General features: G+C 46.4%; 1 protein-coding gene across 3 annotated transcripts in view; it reads left to right on the top strand.

Moving 5' to 3' along the window:
* Positions 1-12,665, top strand: part of ZFYVE26 (zinc finger FYVE-type containing 26) — a 70,577-nt gene that overhangs the window by 19,089 nt on the left and 38,823 nt on the right. For all 3 annotated transcript variants that reach the window (XM_006056168.4, XM_006056169.4, XM_044924811.2), the window contains 9 exons: positions 765-916; positions 2,923-3,124; positions 3,975-4,238; positions 6,435-6,554; positions 6,649-6,813; positions 8,003-8,221; positions 8,809-8,911; positions 9,757-10,502; positions 12,377-12,573. In XM_006056168.4, the coding sequence (XP_006056230.3) occupies positions 765-916; positions 2,923-3,124; positions 3,975-4,238; positions 6,435-6,554; positions 6,649-6,813; positions 8,003-8,221; positions 8,809-8,911; positions 9,757-10,502; positions 12,377-12,573 (2,168 nt within the window). The remainder of the gene's footprint in view (positions 1-764; positions 917-2,922; positions 3,125-3,974; positions 4,239-6,434; positions 6,555-6,648; positions 6,814-8,002; positions 8,222-8,808; positions 8,912-9,756; positions 10,503-12,376; positions 12,574-12,665) is intronic.

The following is a 12,665-nucleotide window of genomic DNA, read 5'->3' on the forward strand; positions in this document are numbered from 1 at the left end:
TTCCATATCTCATCAGTAGAGAGAAACAGAAGTAAATACCCAAGGAAAGTAGTTGGTACATAAGTCTTATATTTAAAGATGATAAAGTGTTATATTTAATATGCTAAAGAATTTAGCATATTAACAGATACACACTGCTGCTGCTGCTGCTAAGTCGCTTCAGTCGTGTCCGACTCTGTGCAACCCCATAGACGGCAGCCCACCAGGCTCTCCCGTCCCTGGGATCCTCCAGGCAAGAATACTGGAGTGGGTTGCCATTTCCTTCTCCAACACATGAAGGTGAAAAGTGAAAGTGAAGTCGCTCAGTCGTGTCCGACTCCCAGCGACCCCATGAACTGCAGCCTACCAGACTCCTCCGTCCATGGGATTTTCCAGACAAGAGTACTGGAGTGGGTTGCCACTGCCTTCTCCATATATAAAATAGACAAGAATTTACTGGGTAGGTAGCACAGGGAACTACACTTATTATCTTATAATAACCAGTAATGGAAAAGAATTTTTAAAAAGAGTAGATATAACCAAATCACTTTCTGTGCACCTGTAAGTAATGCAATATTAACTCTACTTCAACTGTACTTCAGATTTAAGAAGAAGAGACAAAGATGATAGCATAGGTGTGCCCTTCATTTGAGGAAAAATCAAGATCTATTTACATACCTTTTAGAGGACTTTGAGAAGGATAGGAGTTGGGCAGCCCGTGACAGGGTAATTTTTCCTCAATTTCTGTCCCTTCCGTGGCCACCCACGTTCCTGTATCCCAACAGAGGGAAGTCTGAGTGCTGCGTCTGGGAAGAATGAGCTGGAGGGCCGATTGCAGCCGCAGCCTCACAGTTCACTCATCCCCATGATGTTCTCCCCGCCTGAGTCACTGCTGGCATCCTGCATCCTCCGGGGGAACTTTGCAGAAGCCCACCAGGTGAGCCGGGTTCTTGTGCAACAGGCGTTAGGAGCCTCAGCCTCACCTTGTCACAGGAAAGCGCTAGGGCAGCCTTTTACCGTCCAGGACCCGCGGGGCCACAGATAGAGGCAGGTGTGTGTGCAGCCAGAGCCACTCGGGTGCACCCGAGGACGCAATTCCAGCAGGAGAAGCAGGAGGGAGTCTGCATGTACGGAACCCCATCTTGAGCACTGTGGATTTCAAGAGCCAGCCAGGGGGAGATTTAAGCTGTTGAATCATTTGTTTTCTTAACATAAATGGTGTTTTAGCAAGATAAAATATTGGGCGGCAATCAAAACATTGATATTTATGTCTTTCCTTGTAGTCCTTCTCTGAACATATATGTGGTTTTATAAAGTTAGAAATCACTGTGCAGACCATTTTTAACAAGAAATAGAATGCCAGTTGAATACGCAGGAAGTGGAGGGGGGCTAGCAGACTGTTAGGTTCATGTGTGTAGGGGAGATTGCAGGGAGTGAAAATGGAAAGACCCTTACTCCCTCTGAGCTACTCTCTCTGAGCTTTGATATCCTCACCTGAAAACTGGAGTTAAATGTAATACCTGCTTGTGCTGCTTCCTGAAATGTTAAGAGGATTGTGTGTAAGCTGTGAGAAATACAGGAATCCTCTGCTATTGTTTAAATGTAATAGCATAAAATCCCACTATTGTAATTTTTAAAACTCTCTTGTTGTACTTATGATGCCTATGCTGGTCTCTTAACACACAGGTCAGAATTTTTCTTTCATGTGAGTTTACATGGAAACATCTATGTGATGGGACAATTTTTGTTTAACTTCCTCTGACACATTTTAGCTCTTGTATTTTAATAACAGTGACAATTCTGTCCCTCTCAGGAGGATAGGACTCTCACTAGCCTTTCTGACACCCAAACCAAAAGTCAGTTATGAGGTCCCCTATGCTTTACCACTAAAGTGCTCACTTCCTTTTCTGAGAATTTGAGTTTTTCTTTTCTTCTTTTCTTTTTTAATAGAAGTTTTTCAACCTGGTTACAGAGCAAGTTGTGCATATAAGAAAATGCCAAAAAGTATTCACCAGAAAATAAAATTAGTTTTAATCTTATTATCCAGAGGAACGAATACTAAAGATAAAAGTATATTTTTTGCCAATGTCTTTCTGAAATATATGTGACCTTTATATAGAGCCAAGATCACTTTGAATCTAAAATTTTAGTACATTTTTTACATTACAAGTATTTGCTCTGTAACTGATTTTAGTGACCTTATCTGATCATGTAGCTGCGTTTGACCATTATTTTCAATCCTGTAATCATTGTAATAACTAGTGTAAAGATTATCACCTTTACACATGAAGACTTTGGAATTTTTTCATTAAGAAAGTTTCTCATAAAAATGACTGAGTCAAAGAATATAAACATTTTTAAAGCTCCATAGATTGCCAAATTGCTTTTCAAAAAAGATTGTGGCAGCTCATTCTACCACCACCCCCTGAGAGTTTATTTTTACACTTTGTCCTTATGATAGATGCACAGTAGTATGACTTTTTAATTCCCTGAATTTAAAATTTAAAAATCGGAAAGACCCTTACTCCCTCTGAGGTACTCTCTCTGAGCTTTGATATCCTCACCTGAAAACTGGAGTTAAATGTAATACCTGCTTGTGCTGCCTCCTGGAATGTTAAGAGGATTGTGTGCAAGCTGTGAGAAATACAGGAATCCTACTTGGAAGGGAAGGCATTTTTTCATCTGTGTATTAGTCACATGTATTTTCTCTTTGAAATTGTCTACATCATTTGCCTATACTCTGCTGGGGCTCTGGTGACTCGCTGACTTTTATGAGTCATTTCTACATTTGCTCTACTCTCTGCACATCCAGCACTCTTCCAGCCCCCCAAAGCAGCTGTCTCAGGGCCAGAGGCTGATGACTGGCAAGATTTCAGATCTGTAGACTCTCCCCACTCCAGCAGGCCCACCAAAAGCCACACTCCTTTCTCTCTCCTGTGACAGGTGGTGTTCACCTTCAACCTGAAGTCTTCACACAGTTCTGGGGAGCTGATGTTCATGGAGCGCTACCAGGAGGTGATCCAGGAGCTGGCCCGAGTAGAACATAAAATCGAAAACCAGAACTCAGACGGGGGCAGCAGCACCATCCGAAGAACAGGAAGTGGCCGCTCCACCCTGCAGGCCATCGGCAGTGCTGCGGCCGCAGGTTCGGCTTCCCTCTTGTCGGGTGCTGAGGGAGTTGTGGGAGGAGGGTGTGGCCGAGAAACCACCCAAACCAGAGGCTCACCGTGAAGATGATAGAAACCCAGGGCAGGACACTTGCCTTAAAGAACAGCAGTCCTGACACCCCCGAGTCATCTTCTATCTGTGGCCAACTATGCTGACCACAGGGGTCTCTTACCTGCCGCTCGAACTATTTTCCATTAAGCCTGTCCTACGTGACTTATACTGAGGAGTGTGAATGCAGTTTCCACCATGGGTTTTGATGGCCATTATCTTGAGCTTTGGGGAATTGATTAGTGTATCTTCTTCCCATGTAGTTATTCAGGGATTATTTTACATTCCTAAAAAGTGAAGAAGTTTTGTCTAACATCTGTGGCCTGGGGTTCTCAGATCTCCAGGCCCAACCTTGGCTGTACTGTAGAAAGAGCTCATCCTTTCATTGTTTCTTGAAAGTGGAATCTTGTCCCATTTTTTACATCTTTTGCCGGTCTAGGCTGTATATATCAAGTTACCATCACACACTGCCCCTTCTATATGCTCCCAGAAATTTTCTTTACAGATTCAAAAGAATATATGCATATGCTTTTTGTTTTTAATATGAATGGGCTTTTATAACAAGTACTATTTTCTGCTTTTGTTTTTTACCAATATATTTTAGAGATCTTTTCAGATGAGCACACACAGACCTACCACATTCTTTCTCAGCCTACTTTTAGGCCCGACCTGGAAGAAACCCTTACTCCTCCTGACCTTATTACTACTTCTCAAAATAAAAGTGGTAGTGAGCATCATTTTAACCTCTTGCCTTTTACCCCCAACCACTGGGTGTCCAGGGATGGTATTTTATTCCATCTCTGATGTGACCGACAAGCTGCTCAGCACCTCTGGAGACCCCATCCCCACGCTCCAGGAGGACTTTTGGATAAGCAGTTGCCCAATGGAGCTCACTGCTCCCCTGAAAGAGGTTCTGGAGGACCTCAGCCCGCCTGCCATGGCTGCGTTTGACCTGGCTTGCTCACAGTGCCAGCTCTGGAAAACCGGCAAGCAGCTCTTGGAAACAGCTGAACGGCGCCTTAACAGCAGCTTTGAGAGTCAGGGTGAGTATGCTTCTTTCACATGATCCCTATATTCTCAAATAAAGAGACAGGGTTTTGAGATGCTTGATAATTGTACAGGAAGAAAGTTACTGGGGAAGGAGGGACAAGGAGAAAGGATTGTTTCTTTATTTCTTCATGTCCATTCTGGTGACTAGTCTATTGAGAGCCTCGCCTTCTTTTCTTTTTAATTTATTTTATTTCTGGCTGTGCTGGGTCTTCGCTGTTTCTCTAGTTGCAGAGAGCCAGGCTACTCTCTAGGTGTGGTGCTCAGACTTCTCATTACAGTGGCTTCTCTTATTACAGAGCATAGGCTGTAGCACATGAGGGACTCAGTAGTTGTAGCTCCCCGGCTCTAGAGCACAGACTCAGTAGTTGTGGCATGAGGGCTTATTTGCTCTGCGGTATGTGGGATCTTCCCCCATCAGGGATCAAACCCGTGCCTCGTGCATTGGCAAGCGGATTCTTTACCACTGAGCCACCAGGAAAGCCCAAGAATCTCACCTTCTTAACAGACATAATAGTCTACAGTCATTTGGGGAAATTTTCTTCTGGTTTATAGATAAACTCAAGAAAGAGATAAACATTCAAAACTGGTTCAAATGGCATTGCTGATACAGTGGTGAATATAGTTGCCTTCCAAAAATGGTACAAATGGAATTTGTGCCCCTAAACTGCATACCTCCTCCACAGCGAATCCCACTTCACTTTAAACCTGGGTCTCAAACTTGTACACCAGGTATAAGGGAAAATTTTAGTGGATCACAGTTAAGGGGAGGATTGTACCTTGAGGTTAATGATATCCCAGAATGTGTCTATGGAGTTCTTAGAGGAATGAAGGTAGAGGAATGTGAAGAAAGAATTAGGCAAAGTGTCACTCCCCACCCATCCTTGATACACACACCCAACACTGGAAGGAGTGACGAGGCAGAGAGAAAGGAACGTACTCTGAGTAATACGGAGGGCGGAATGGTGAACAAGTGTGACATGAGTAGCTTTCCCTGGGTTCAGTGATTCGCTGGGAGAGCCCACAGGACTCAGCATATAGTCATACTCATGGCTACAAATTGTATCATCAAAAGGACACAAAGCAAAATTAGCAAAGGGAAAAGGCTCATGGGATAAAGTCTGGAGGAAACCAGACATAAGCTTCCAGGAGTTCTCTCCCACTGGAGTCACACGGGACGTACTGAACTCTCCCAGCAATAAGTTGTGACAACAAACAAACGTGAAATGTTGTTTACTGGAAGCTCATCAGTGACCCAGAGCCCAAGGTTTTTATTGGGGGCTGGTGACAAAGGCACCCACTGCCCAACATGTACCAAACTTCCAGACTCTCGGAAGGAAGGCAGGTGTTCAGCATAAACCACACCATACAAACGGTTTAGGCGCAATCAGTCACTTCCATCATTTAGGGAGAATTTTGTCAGTGTAGAAAAGCTTCTACCAGTCAAGTTCGGAGATGCCAGCCAAGGACCAACCTTGCCAGCAGGCCTTTCTGAGGATAGCAGTCTCAGGCCTTCTGTGTTAACTCTTTTATGCACGCCCTTCCAAATCACTTCTGAGCTGTTGGCTTGAAATCCTTTAATGCTGACATAGTCCTTCTAAGAAAGTGTACTGTGGCATACACAATGCTGTTTTTACTGAACAGTTTACTTCCCCCTCGTCTAGCACTTATATTCTAAAATGAATGAAGATTATATAATATTCAGGCCAACTGGTTTCATGCCAGTCAGGAATTAATTTAGTACCTGCTGCATTTCCAGATTATTTGAAGTTTATGGAGCACAAGAGAGGTATAAGGAATAATCTCTACATAAAATTCTTTATAGTCTAGTCAGGGTATCAGGATACAATTTAAAACAATTAGAGGAGACTGGATCCCAACTCAAATTCTCAACTAAGAAAGGTATCAAGGCAAATCCACAAGAAGTGCCTGGTTGGCTTGGGACAGCAATTCCCCAGGAATACCAGAGCTCCTGGGTCTGCTGCTGTGGACAGCTGAGGCATCTTGCCTCAGATAGCCCTGGAACCACAAGCATGGAATACACCAGATTTACTGGTCTACTCAACCGGCACAGCATCTACCTCCCCCTTAATATTGAAGGAGATAAAACTTTACACGTAAACACAGGACTTTCAATCTCTGAAAGTACCTTATGTTTTTTCTGCATTCCCTCTTGATTCATCCATTTCCAGGTCGCCGGCTAGACCACGTATTTGTCAATGCTGATGGCATTCGAGGTTTTCCAGGCGTTCTTCAGCAGATCAGTAAGATTCTCAATTACCCACTTGTGTCAGCCGGGCAAATCAAATCAGGTGAGCTGCTTAACTACCTTTTTTAAATCTCCTGGACTGGGAACGTTGGGTCAGCCTCAGACCTGACTTTTTCTTTCTCGTTTGCTCTCTATAGAGAGTGGAGAGGATAAAGGAGGAGGTCCCCCACGGTGCAGCATTGCTGAGCTGCTTCAGATGTGTTGGCCCAGCCTCACCGAGGACTGTGTAGCCAGCCACACCACCCTCTCCCAGCAGCTGGAGCAGATCCTGCAGTCGCTAAGAGAAGCACTAGAGCTGCCAGGTACCAGTCCTTCTGTAAGGGAGCAGTTGAGGTTGAACTAGGGGAAGGACATAGTGGAGCGTGAAGGAGCACATTGGAATGGAGGCTTAGGACTCAGAAATGGGCCCTTGTGTGTGCGTGCTGAGTCGCTTCAGCCATGTCCGACTCTTTGCCACCCTGTAGACTGTAGCCCGCCAGGCTCCTCTGTCCATGACATTCTCCAGGCATGAGTGGGTTGCCATGCCCTCCTCCAGGGGATCTTCCTGACCCAGGGATTGAACCCAAGTCTCCTGCATTAGTAGGTGGGTTCTTTACCACTAGCGCCACCTGGGAAGCCCAGAAGTGGGCCCTACCAGCACTCTAGTTAACCAGGACTGGTCTTGTAACTAATCCCACATGTTTTCCCCACCTCCTAAGTGAAGGGATGCTTAGCGCACCATTAGCTGGTACACGTTTCTCATTCCTAATGAAAGATATACCCAGAAGTCACTCCATAAACATTGGCCAAACCGTGCCCAAAAGAGTGCTGTGCATTTCGCAGAGGAGTTCCACCCCAGAGACACTGGGGTGAAACTGGAACTCTTCACCCTAATTTCTCCAGACTCAGAACTCTTCCTGGCTGAGAATCATTTGCACAGGGAACCAAGTTGGGATTGTATGGTGAAAGTCACTCAGTCATGTCCTACTCTGCGACACCAGGAACTATACAGTCCATGGAATTCTCCAGGACAGAATACTGGAGTGGGTAGCCTTTCCCTTCTCCAGGGGATCTTCCCAACCCAGCAATCAAACCCAGGTCTCCCACACTGCAGGCAGATTCTTTACCTAAGCCACCAGGGAAGCCCAAGAATACTGGAGTGGGTAGCCTATCCCTTCTCCAGCAGATCTGCCCAACCCAGAAATCGAACCTGTGTCTCCTGCATTACAGGCAGATTCTTTACCAACTGAGCTATCAGGGAAGCCCTTGGGATTGTGTAGCTGCCTTAAAGTGTAATACCCAAGCTGTAGGATGCCCCATGCAGTGTATATTTGTATTTATATTTCATAAACTTAGGATTTTATAGCTGCCTTGTAAGTATAATACCCAAGTATAGGATGCCCCATGTAGAACTGAGCAGAGGCTCAGTTCCCGTATTGTGTTGGAAATTGACCCAAAGCCAGATGCACAGACTCAAGACTGCATGCCTTCTCCTTCCGTAACTCTTCCCAGAACCCAAGAGTACCCCACTCTCCTCCCTGGTGGAGCAGGTGGCCCAGAAAGCTCCGGAGGCCGAGGCCCACCCTGTGTATATCCAGGCTCAGCTCCTCCAGAAGAACCTGGGCAAACAGACGGCAGCAGGCAGCAAGCGGACTGACTACATGGGCACCTTCTTCAGGTACTGCAGCACCCTGGCTGCTGTTCTCCTTCGGAGCCTGAGCTCTGAGCCTGGTAAGTAGCAGGAAAAAGGAAATACAGCCAGGACCGGCCCACGAGTGTCTAGGGCAAGGAAGAAGAAGGCACACGATGAAGAGGTTCCAGGTGCAGCAGTAGATGTATGAGGTCCTCTCTTATTCACCTCTATCTCCCCGATGCCTCATGCAGTGGTACAGCACACGAGAGTATTCAGTACATTTTGATGGCATTAATGACTCAAAAATACTCTCTCAGATCTTCCATCTACTGTGGATATGAAAACTGAGAAGAGGAATTGAGTCTCTGTTTAAAATGCCAGACGCTTACTTGAGTCCACAGAGCAAGTATTACCTGCACTTCAGTCACATGGAAGGGAGCAGAAATTGCTATTTGTGGCTAGACATGTTCACTGAAGTGTGTCTGTAGTTGGAAGTCTCTAGAACAGTGGTAAGGCGTAGATAAACCTGCGGTCAGCATCATGTCAAGAATACCTTTTACCTAGAAAAATACCAATGAAAGGACTTTCCGTGTAGTTTTGACACTATTTTTGTTGGTGATTCTGGAAAATAGGGCTCTGAATGTTGCAGTCTGTGATGCAAAGATCACTTTCTTTACTTCTGCAGATCACGTGGAGGTCAAGGTAGGAAACCCCTTTGTTCTCCTGCAACAAAGCTCTTCCCAACTGGTGTCACACCTCCTGCTTGAGCGACAAGTACCCCCAGACAGGTAGGAGCCACCCTGTGAGTGTCGGGCATGGGCCTTCCTAATTGTTTCATCAAGGAAACCAAGGGCTCAGCGGAGCTGTGTTTGAGTTCAGTACAGGAAGCGGGGATTTCTTCAACTTTTCCATTAATTTGCAGTTACTCTTATGCAGGCTTCATTAAAATTCAATGTGCCTTGTTTCTTCCTATCCCCATCTAAATAAAGGGGTTAAAATCAGATTAAAAATAAATAAGTAAATAAAATAAAGAGGTGACTCTACTTAAGAGTAGGCAAAAATCCAAAACGTTGATAACACAATTAGTTGGCTAGGCTGTAGGAAAACAAACATTCTCACAGATTACCAGCAGGATATAAATTGGTACAGCCCCTGTGGGAAAGCAGTTTGTCCATGTCCACTAAAATGATGATCCGCATTTTTGACATTTTTGGCAGTCCACATTGGGAAATTTATCCCAAAGCTTTATTATCCATCTGAAAAATGCTGTATGTACTAAGTCATTTTATCACAACTTTGTATGGCATAGCCATCGTCCACTAATAGGAGACTAGTTAAATTCAGGTTCCTCCAGATAATGGAATGCTGTGTAGCTATAAAAAAGAAAAAAAAAAAGAATAAGGGGCCTCTCTGTAGATGGATATGGACAGATCTACCAGATGTGTTATTAAATAAAAAAGCAAGGGGCAGGGCATTGGGTCTAATAGGCTGCCTTTTGAGTTAAAAAGAGGAGGGGAATAGGGGGAAACAGTCTGCATTTACCTCTGTTTGTTTAAACATAAAGAAATTTGGAGATTGAGTGATGGTGCCCAGGTACTCAAGCCTTGCGTGCCCTCTGCTTCTTTCCCTCCAGGCTGGCAGCCCTCCTGGCCCAAGAGGGTCTGAGCCTGAGCGTGCCGCAGGTCATTGTCAACTGCTGCTGCGAGCCCCTCACCCTCTGCTCCTCCATGCAGAGCAAGCAGACGTCAGCCCTTCTGACCCGCCTGGGCACCCTGGCCCAGCTGCACACCTCCCGCTGCCTGGATGACCTCCCACTTTCCACGCTGAGCTGCCTGAAGTCAACTGAGAACCCCACACTGGAGAGAAAGCCCCCTTCCTCCCCGAGGGACTCATCACCCCCAGCCCTCACCTCCTCCGCCTTGGCCTTTCTGAAGTCCCGCTCGAAGCTGCTGGCTACTGTGGCCTGTCTGGGGGCTTCCCGGGGGTCAAAGGTCACCAAGCCCAGCTTGTCATGGAAGGAGCTTCGTGGCCGCAGGGAAGTGCCTCTGACAGCCGAGCAGGTAGCTCGGGAGTGTGAGCGCCTCCTGGAACAGTTCCCTCTGCTGGAGGCCTCCCTCCTGGCTGCCTGGGAACCCCTCCGAGGGTCCTCCGAGCAGGGGCAGAGTCTGGCCGCGAGTCTCTGTGGCCAGGCCAGTCTCTCCACCGTCCTCCTGGGCCTCCATTCTCCCACTGCCCTGGACGTGCTCACCGAGGCCTTCGAGGAAGCCCTGGTGGCTAGAGATTGGCGCCGGGCCCTTCAGCTCACTGATGTGTATGGACGAGATATGGACGACTTGAGCAGCATACAGGATGCAGTCTTGAGCTGTGCAGCGGCTTGTGGTGAGCAGAAAGCTGTGTCTTCCTCCTTCAGCTAGTGGTAATAACATTGAGCGTTCACCGAGTGGCTCATCATGTCTGATTCTCACAGGAACTCTAGAGAAAGGTGCCGCCATAGTCTGATGATACTGAGAGGCAAGCCAGGCCCAGAGTGTGGGAAACTGCCCAGGATAGTCAGTGGTGAAGCAGAGCTTAGAACCCAAGCCAATCAAACTTTGGGACAGGCACTCATAACCAGTATTCTCAACCCTGCATATCAGAATCGTTGGCAAATGTTATAGACTACAAATACCTGAGTCCCATTTCCAGAGAGAAGGCAATGGCACCCCACTCCAGTACTTTTGCCTTGGAAAATCCCATGGACGGAGGAGCCTGGTAGGCTGCCGTCCATGGAGTTGCGAAGAGTCGGACACGACTGAGCGACTTCACTTTCACTTTTTACTTTCATGCATTGGAGAAGGAAATGGCAACCCACTCCAGTATTCTTGCCTGGAGAATCCCAGGAACGGGGGAGCCTAGTGGGCTGCCGCCTATGGGGCCGCACAGAGTCAGACACGACTGAAGCAACTTCACAGCAGCAGCAGCATTTCCAGAAGCCCATGATAAGGTTCAGGCAAGTGTTTGCTTTAAAAGAGCAATCAGGAAAGTTTTTCTGTAAAGGGCTTTGTAAGCTCTACAGGCTTGGTGGCAACCTCTCGGATCTGTCATTATGACATGAAATCAGCCATAGACCATAAATAAGCGAGTGTGGCTATCTTCTAATAAATCTTTATAAAAACAGACCCTTTCCCTGATGGTAAAGAACTCACCTGCCAGTGTAGGAGGCACTGGTTTGATCCCTAGTCCAGGAAGATCCCACCTGCTGGCGGAGCCCAACAGAGCCCATGGGACCACAACTATTGAGGTGGTCAACTGTGCTCTAGAGCCCACCACAATGAGAAGCCACAACCACACCTGTGCTCTAGAGCCCACCACAATGAAAAGCCTGCACACCGCAACTAGAAAGTTGCCTGTGCTCACTGCAACTAGAGAAAGCCTGGGCAGTGACAAAGACCCAGTGCACTCAAGAGTAAATAAATAAATGATTTTTTAAAATTATTTAAAACACACATACACAGGGGCCTGTTAGTCAACTCCTACTATAAAAGGTCCCCAGGAGACTGATGTGTACCCAGAGGTGAGAGTGGCGACCTTCAGCCCTCCACTGGGGGAGCAAGAGCCAGGCAGGCTGTGAGTGGGTCCTTGGCTTCTCTATGGAAAGGAGAAAATCCTTCCTTGAGAAGGTGGAGAAAATCCTTCCTTGAGAAGGTGGAGAAATCCATAACCAGCTCTGAGGTCTTAATGGCTTGGAGTCTGTGTTTCAGCTCTATGATGTGGGAGTGTGAGAAAGAGAGCTTCTAAGTAAAAACAACAGTTAAAAAAAAAAACAAACAAACACCTAGTTTGCCTGCAATAACTTTCAAGTCATAATGTAGGAAGCAGCACAGAAATACAGGGAAAACCAAAAGTTCTGCTGACAAGTTGAGTCTGAAACGGTGCTGTGCATGCAGCTTGCCAAACCATAGAGCTCCTCATCTGTTCTTCTGCCTTCTCTTCATTCTTTCTCCCTTTTTTCCTTTCTCCTCTCTTCTCTTCTCCTCCTTTCTCTTCAGAAACTCCCATGACTTTGATTTCATTTGCATAAACAAGAAACAAGATATAGCATCTGTCCCCATCATAGAATTGTTCCAAGTATAAAAACTAATTTGGGTCGGATGGATCTTCAGGACCCCACCCAACTCCTGTTTTGTAAAACTGAACGCAGCCCTTCTCTTAAGAAGTAACCTGGACTCCTGAGCTCCCGTGCCAGGCTTGCTGAACATCTTTTTGTCTTGTAGACAAAGAAGGTTGGCAGTACCTGTTTGCTGTGAAGGATGCATGTCTGAGAAGTCAGCTAACACTGCAGTTTTTGGACCGGTGGCCCCTGGAGTGGTGCCTGGAGATCCTGGCCTACTGCCTTTCCGACACAGCTGTCCAAGATGGGCTGGAGTGTGAGCTACGGAGAAAGCGTGCAGAGCTGCAGGTGTATCAGAAGGTATAGGACCTGGCATCAAGAGAAAGGAAGTAGGCTTCTTACCCTGTTACCAGCTCCAGCCTGTTCTCATGTGATGGTGGATTTTAAGAAAC

Source organism: Bubalus bubalis, chromosome 11 (genome assembly GCF_019923935.1).
Source record: "Bubalus bubalis isolate 160015118507 breed Murrah chromosome 11, NDDB_SH_1, whole genome shotgun sequence".
In the NCBI taxonomy this organism is placed as follows: domain Eukaryota; kingdom Metazoa; phylum Chordata; class Mammalia; order Artiodactyla; family Bovidae; genus Bubalus; species Bubalus bubalis.